The 8541-nt window shown below is 42.4% G+C and overlaps 1 protein-coding gene across 2 annotated transcripts; it reads right to left on the reverse strand.

The window, feature by feature from the left end:
- Nucleotides 1-1687: 1687 nt before the first annotated feature.
- Nucleotides 1688-8541, reverse strand: LOC306936197 (uncharacterized protein). Of its 2 annotated transcripts, none has more exons than XM_079519689.1 (4): nt 8261-8541; nt 7688-7774; nt 5027-5113; nt 1688-2858 (listed from the first exon to the last, which is right to left on the reverse strand). In XM_079519689.1, exons 1-4 carry the CDS (start codon nt 8418-8420, stop codon nt 2077-2079), a joined length of 1116 nt encoding a protein of 371 aa, XP_079375815.1. In that variant the 5' UTR covers nt 8421-8541; the 3' UTR covers nt 1688-2076. The 2 variants fall into 2 exon arrangements, with proteins under 2 accessions (XP_079375815.1, XP_079375816.1); XM_079519690.1 differs by having other exon boundaries at nt 1688-2816; nt 5018-5113.

The following is an 8541-nucleotide window of genomic DNA, read 5'->3' on the forward strand; positions in this document are numbered from 1 at the left end:
GATAATGTGGATCGGACTGAACTAAACTAGCTGTCTCGTCACGGCTGTGGCGAGGCGCAAAACCCGGATCGTAAGTCCAGTCACTACTGGACTGGACTGTGGTATTTCTAACCCCTGACTCACTGACTCTCTTCCCTCTAGTTTTATCAGTTGCTGCTTGCTAATTTAAACGTGATGAAGTGATTTATTGATGAATTGATTTATTGTTTTGTTTTAAAAAAGGGTACCCGTGCATTTAATTATTGTATTTTTGAATGAATTCATGTGTCTAGATTATAATAAAAGGATTTTGTACTTTTATACTTTACCCCTATTGTGTCGTGTCATTTACGCTGTATTGGTGTGAACTGGAGTCTGAACTTTAGAGTAGTAACAACTCTCCCAAAAACCTGTTACACTGCCATTGAGCCCCATTCTAAATTTCTCAAATTTGAAAGCACTATATTTCTAAAACTATGAAACATTTCAAAGATTCCTTTTCAGGGAAACATGAAAGATGAACCTAAATACGTTTGAATGGGGTTTCTAGGTCTAAGTATGTAGGACTAGTAGCATGCCAAAGTTTGTGCTATTGCCATTGAGAATGCATTTGGCGTTTAAGTTAAATAACTCAGAAACTACAAAACATTTCAAAGTAAAAAGTTCCAGCATGTGTGCCCACAGTAAGCTGAATTATAAAACGTGTGAATAGAGTTTCTAGGTGAAAGTGACTTTTTGACGTGCCATAGAGCTGCCATTGAGCCCCATTCTAAATTTCTCAAATTTGAAAGCACTATATTTCTAAAACGATGAAACATTTCAAAGATTCCTTTTCAGGCAAACATGTCCACCGTAAGATTAACCTAAATAGGTTTGAATGGGGTTTCTAGGTCTAAGTATGGAGGAGTCATACGAGACCGTATGACTAGCCCACTGCGCCATTTGTACCAGCCAATTCAAGTTCTTGAAAGTAAAGACTTGCGTGGGGTTTGAACCCACAACCTCCAAATCATGTAGCCAGTGTGCTAACTCATTGAGCTACTTGCTCAATGAGTTAGTCTTCCTTTGCGCAACAACATTGATAAAAAAACAGGAAATCTGTCTTGTTTGTTGTGCTGTTGTTTATCTAGACATTCGAATGTCCATGAACAAGTGGAAACCACTCTCTGGCTGGCTCTTCTATCATTGTCGATTTGGCTTTTTGTACACAGCAAGCACAGTAGCTTTTTGATTGATTGAAGAATTTATTAACAGTTTGCAGAATTACAGTACATTTCAAGCACAAACTCAATACAAAGGCTGTTAACTGTGAGTGGACGACCCAATTAAGCATTACACTTGTTTCCAATAGGGTCCACCATGTTCAAATCATCAAAACATTTAGAGACGTACAAATAGACACTTCTATAGACAGAACAGGAATTCATCATAAAGGAGGTAAAAAGGGAAAAGAAACATATACAGTGAGGGGAAAAAGGGGGGGGATTCAGATTTTACGGGGGCCAGTTTCGAATTGCAGCCATCCGTAGGTGCCCTTTGAGAGCGGTTTTGAAGGAGTCAAGGGATTCGCATGTCTTAATGACAGTTGGTAGGGCGTTCCACATTTTGGTGGCATAGGAGCGAAAAGAATTTAGTCCCTTGTTTGTGCCGAATCTGGGTTGTACATGGTTCGTTGCACTCCCTCTGGTGTTGTGGGTGTGGACTTCGTTAACATTAAGGAAGTATCTAGACAGGTACATGGGTATCTTGGTGGTGTATGAAAGCCATTTATATGTTAGAAGGGTAGGCACAATAAGCTTAGGCTTCAGCCTACACCTTTTTGGTCAATGTTTCTTTTGCAAAAAAAAACAACAAAGCAGGCACTGTATTAATCTGTTTTTAATGACCAAAATAAATAAACTGAACATTAAATAACGATAAACTCACTTTGCCACTCAATTAAAAAAGAAAAATCATATATATATTTAGCAGAATTTTGACCTAATTTCTCCTTTCATTGTCAATGGCAAATCTTGAGACGTGTGGGGAGTCTGGGGACAAAAGCTGTTTATAGAAGGGTCTAGCACCCCTGAAACACAGCACTCCATCTTTAAATGTTTATCCAGTGTGGACACGCTGGTGTCTCTTCAGGCTGCTTTTCCGACTGAAACTCTTGTCACAATGTCGACAGCGGAACGTTTTTTCTCCAGTGTGGACACGTTGGTGTGTCTTCAGGTTACTTTTCCGACTGAAACTCTTGTCACAATGTCGACAGCGGAACGTTTTTTCTCCAGTGTGGACATGCTGGTGTTTTTTCAGATTACCTGAATGACTGAAACTCTTGTCACAATGTTGACAGCCGAATGGTTTTTCTCCAGTGTGGACACGCTGGTGTCTCTTCAGGTGATCTGACAGACTGAAACTCTTGTCACAATGTTGACAGCCGAATGGTTTTTCTCCAGTGTGGACATGCTGGTGTCTCTTCAGGTGATCTGACAGACTGAAACTCTTGTCACAATGTTGACAGTGGAAAGGTTTTTCTCCAGTGTGGACATGCTGGTGTTTTTTCAGATTACCTGACAGACTGAAACTCTTGTCACAATGTTGACAGCCGAATGGTTTTTCTCCAGTGTGGACACGCTGGTGTCTCTTCAGGTGATCTGACAGACTGAAACTCTTGTCACAATGTTGACAGTGGAAAGGTTTTTCTCCAGTGTGGACACGTTGGTGTGCCTTCAGACTACCTGACCGACTCTCCCTGGCCTCCTCCCAGGCATCACTGTCTGTTGTGTCAGAGTCTGATGACAGGAGCTGCTCATCTCTGGATGGATGTGATGTTCCACAGTCCTCTACATCAGCTTGTGTGGAGGTTCCGGCCACAGGCTCTGCTGCACCCTGGTCTGCAATGAAAGAATACAATAAGGACTTTAATAATAACGACTTTAATGTGACAGGAATAAAGACTTTATTAAAACACATTGACTGCCAGGATTCAGAGCGTTTTTCTACCAAAATCATAGAATATTCTGCGTCGCTCCTAGATTGGTAAAATAATCCTGATCCCGGGCTACGCGACAATCCGTTTGAAAGCTACAGGCTCTGGTGTAGAGCGAGCGCTGCACAGTTGTCCATAGGAACATAGACATATAAAGGCTAGATGGCTCAAGGCTCTGACGTAGTTCACCCGGCGGCCATCTTGCTGAGGGGCTACAGTACATTATGTTCAATGGCAGCTCAAACAAATAGTCATAACTCCCTCAAATCTTGACGGATTTACAAACGGGTTGGTTTTTACAAACGTTGTAAACGTGGCTATGATGCTTTGTTTTTTGAGTGGTGCAAACCACTCCAACAACCAGCTTTGTCTGTACCCGTGTATGTACCCGTACGTGTGTGTACCTGTACGTGGGACCCCAAAGAATGAGCATGGTTACTATGTTCACTGACATTACGTCAGACCACAGCTGATCAGGCTATATAAGACCTTGCACCACTCAGTTCACACGGGTGTGTTTTTTATATGAACGTCGTATAAAAGCATATAAGTATGCGGACATCTGACGTTTATAACAAACCAAACAGTTTGAAAATCAGTTGAAAATTGATTTTTGAGGTTATTCAAAAAGTACATGCCCATAGACACAATGTTATGCTGCCCCTCGGTAAGATGGCCGCCACGTAGCAACGTCGCTCTCCATTGGCCAGAGCACGGTTGAGCCATGTAGCTTTCTTATATATATATATATATATATATATATATATATATATATATATATATATATATATAGGAATGCATTATGTGGTGTTTTTAAGCAGTGTGACAGAGGATCTCTCAGGAGAACCTGAAGTCTAGTCACGTGGCATCGGGGGCCGAGAGACTGCTCGTGGTAAGCACGGTCAGAATGAAATAGTGGAAAACTAGTAATCTCCCCAAATATCTTCAATCTCACTTGGTTATCCTATTTCGGCCTGATATGGTCTTGGCGATGACGCCTCTGACAGCACTGCTGTGATATCAGAGAGACATCCCGTATCCGTGGTAACAAGCAGTATTTTTCCTGAAGAGTTCTTATAATTGTCAGCCACTGACGAGTACAGTATTGATCTGACCCCCCCATGCCAAAGCGCCAGCGCTTGCCCAGCAGTCTGCTGTCACCCAGGCGGATGCGTGCCCTTTAGGGGCAAGGTCGTGTGCACGTGTTGGAACGTCTGCCCTCAGGGAGGCGCTATAGGTCATAAATGCAAGAACAAACAGACTGGAAATAGCTTTTACCCCAGAGCAGTTCTAGCTCTAAACTCTGACACTTACTGTGCAATATGTCTTAATGTATGTTTTGTATATAGAGTATTAATGTATTTTAGCACACACACACAGTATGTGTTTGACCACAGCCTAGAGGAAGCCTTTATGACCAAGCATTGTAGTGTCTGTTATAATTGGCAGCCGCCACATATGGCGGAGACGCCGTTACCTACGGTATACCCAGAGTAATCTAGTAAGAGTGGCGACACTAGCGTTGACTCCCAACAGTTAAGGAATGCGGAAGTGGTCATTCTATCTCAATGGGATAGTTCCAATGTTTGGAACTATATCCCAAAGGCACCCGCTTTGCGGCGTGTCGCCACTCTTACTATTCCACTCGGGGTATACCCATAGATAGATGCTGAGTGGCCATGTGCCTATAGAGGGTATGCGTGTGACATCATCATCAAACCCGGAAGTTATGCAGGAATGCCTACTGAGTGGCAAAAAACTACTTTCTGGCCTTGACAGCCCATACACCAAACAGAAAAGTCCTATCTGATTGCATTAAACAACATTAAACAATGTTAAACTCACTTTTCCAGTTGCTTTGCCACTCGATTTGCCATAAAATGTGTGTTTTAAGTATGTAAGCATGGAGGGAAAGTGCAATATACAGATTGACAGGTTTACAGCCAGTGAAGGACAGATCACAGTGCATGTGCCATTTGACCAGAGCATTCTTGTATTTAAATAAAAACACTATTGCTACCCTGTACAACTTGACTACAGGTTTACACCAGCAGTAAATAAAACAGTACTTACGCTGCCCCTCAGTCTCAGTTTGGCAGGAGACCGTTGACAGTGTAGGCTGCTGTCCCTCTGTTTGGCAGGCCACCTCCCTGTGGTGCTCTGTGGAATTCACCAGAAGAAAGAACTTCTGCTTATCATTCAGCAACCTTATATGATCAATTTAATCCAATATGAATCACCTCTATGAATAAGTAGAGGTCAGGAAGGGGTTAAATAAAACGTGCCCCATCATCGCTCGTTTTGAACACTTCAAACTGAAGGAACTTGTGAAATCCCGATGGAAGTTTCTCAAAGGTACTAACTTCTGGATGAACGATCAATTCCCGACAGAGATTAATGACAGGAGACGAAAGCTAACTCCCATCCTCAAAGAATATAGAGCCAAAGATCACAAAGCTGTCATAGCGGCGGACAGGCTATATATTGATGGCCAGCTGTTCAGGGATTCAGAGATCACTCCATGGCTGTTCTAATCTGTTGTGTATGATGATCTATGAAATGAAACAGTCATACAGATTATGAATTTACACCTGTCAAGGAAGGGATTGCATATAGCCCATGTTAATATCAATAGTTTGGTGAACAAGATGAATGATATATTGAATGTTGTACAGGGAAATGATCTGCATGTGCTGGCCATTACTGAGACTCATCTTGATGAAACTATAACAGATGGACAAATTGATCTTAAAGGATACAATGTTATTAGGCGGGACAGAAATGGGAATGGGGGAGGAGTTGCCCTATATTTACAAGAGCACTTGCTGTTTAAGGTGAGGGAGGATCTGTGTGTGAATGGACTAGAGATCCTATGGATCCAAGTTCACCTACCCTTTCAACAACCAACATTAATTGGATGTGAACAAGAAGGCACTGGAGCAGCTCAGACTATTTAGGCCCTTATATTATTATATCAGGGTGCAGGTAAAAAGTGACAACGTTTCGACGTGTCAATTACATCTTCGTCAGGTCATAGCCCGAGAGGGCAACACAGTAAGGCTTAAGTACACACATGGTGCAGGGGGCAGGCCCTTGGTTAACCAATGTCACACAGCCAGCAATCATTAGTTCATACATATTTTTCACGTGGAACCTAACAGTGAGGAATTATCCAGATGAAAGTTAAAGTGCATTGAGACTATAAATACACAGATGTAGGAAGGATAGTACAAAAATAGAACATATTTGGTTAATATGTATGAACTAATAATTGCTGGCTGTGTGACATTGGTTAACAGAGGGCCTGCCCCCTGCACCATGTGTGTACTTAAGCCTTACTGTGTTGCCCTCTCGGGCTATGACCTGACGAAGATGTAATTGACACATCGAAACGTTGTCACTTTTGACCTGCACCCTGATATAATAATATAAGGGCCTAAATAGTCTGAGCTGCTCCAGTGCCTTCTTGTTCGCATGCTATATGTCCTGCTCCTGAGATGCACCAGACTGGCCTGCTAGAGGCTAGCCTCGGTCCAAGGCTCACTTAACTGCGAAAAAGAAGAGCCTGGTCACAACCTAAGGCAGAGAAGCTATCGAAAGGCGGGACTTCCGCCGTGTAACCCCCCCCGGAAGTTAACGTTTTTTGACCAATCGCAGCGTTGTGTTCCCGAAAATGTATTCCCGCTGAAATGATCATTGGGTGGGGACTAGTAAACACAGCCGCACCGCGTGACGTAGTTATCTTACACGCAACACTTCCGCCACTTCCGCTGATAGTCTTTTCAGCGTAGGTCTTGCCCAGGGTGGCTATAGGCTAGAGGCGCGGCTGGAACTCCCTTCTACATTAATTGGATGTGTTCATAGGCCCCCAAAATCAAACATATGGACAAAATCTTGGAAAGCATTGATTTGGCTCTGGATATAAGGTTTGATTTATACTGTCTTGGGGATTTTAACTTGGACTGGAAACATACTAACTCTGATGTAAATAAGATTAGGTTTGAACAATTTATTGAAAGTTGCAACTTATCGCAAAGATAATATATTATACAAGATATCACACGATCCTCAATAAATAAGTATGGGCATAGAACGGAAAATACTATTGACCTGATATTGTGTAATGTGCCGAGGAAATGCTCAAAGGCAAAATCTACTCCTGTATCCTGGACAGATCATAATATTGTGAGCATCACAAAACATACTAAGGTGCCAAAAAGGCCACCTAGAGTGACTATAAGGCATTGATTGAAAATTGTATTAACAGTTTGCAGAATTACAGTACATTTCAAGCACAAACTCAATACAAAGGCTGTTAACTGTGAGTGGACGACCCAATTAAGCATTACACTTGTTTACAACAGGGTCCACCATGTTCAAATCATCAGCATAGTCTTATTGTTACGCTTTAATATTTGAGTCACTGTTGTCGTTTAGCATCAGTGCAATTTGAAATGTATTTTTGAAATGCAATGTACTATTTTGTAATGTAATATAATGTATTTTGTAATGTTTTAATTAATAAAAATCAAATCAAATGAAAGTGTGTTTTAAGTATGTAAGCATGGAGGGAAAGTGCAATATACAGATTGACAGGTTTACAGCCAGTGAAGGACAGATCACAGTGCATGTGCCATTTGACCAGAGCATTCTTGTATTTAAATAAAAACACTATTGCTACCCTGTACAACTTGACTACAGGTTTACACCAGCAGTAAATAAAACAGTACTTACGCTGCCCCTCAGTCTCAGTTTGGCAGGAGACCGTTGACAGTGTAGGCTGCTGTCCCTCTGTTTGGCAGGCCACCTCCCTGTGGTGCTCTGTGGAATTCACCAGAAGAAAGAACTTCTGCTTATCATTCAGCAACCTTACATGATTATTTTTATTTCTTTATTTTTTTTTGGGGGGGGGGGGGGGGGGGGGGAATCTAAAAGCTTTTTTTTTTTTTTTAAATCCTTGAGAACATTTGGGATTATTATTTTTTTGTTTTAGTACAAAAGTTGTAGTGTCACACACACACACACACACACACACACACACACACACACACACACACACACACACACACACACACACACACACACACACACACACACACACACACACACACACACACACACACACACACACACACACACACACACACACACACACACACACACACACACACACACACACACACACACACACACACACACACACACACACACACACACACACACACACACACACACACACACACACACACACACACACACACACACACACAAAACGGTAATTTAATAAAATATAAACCCAGTACATACCTGAGATGGAGTCCAGCACCTGCCCCAGGAACATGTTCCGCGGGAGGGCGTCGAGCACACCTTCCACCGGCGTGCGGCACACAGGGCAGGCTGGCTGGCTGGAGCGGAGCACCTTGTCCTGGAGGCACTGCCGGTGGAAGGTGTGCTGACAGGAGAGCATCTTCACATGGAATAGAAGCAACAGAAAACCTCATGACTCAACAACGAACCGCTTTTGTCCCATAATCTGATTTGTGAAACAGTGTGAAAGCAAAGCAGACCCTCCTCCACCCAATAGTGAT

The sequence above is a fragment of the Electrona antarctica genome (genome assembly GCF_951216825.1).
Source record: "Electrona antarctica genome assembly, chromosome: 14".
In the NCBI taxonomy this organism is placed as follows: Eukaryota; Metazoa; Chordata; class Actinopteri; order Myctophiformes; family Myctophidae; genus Electrona; species Electrona antarctica.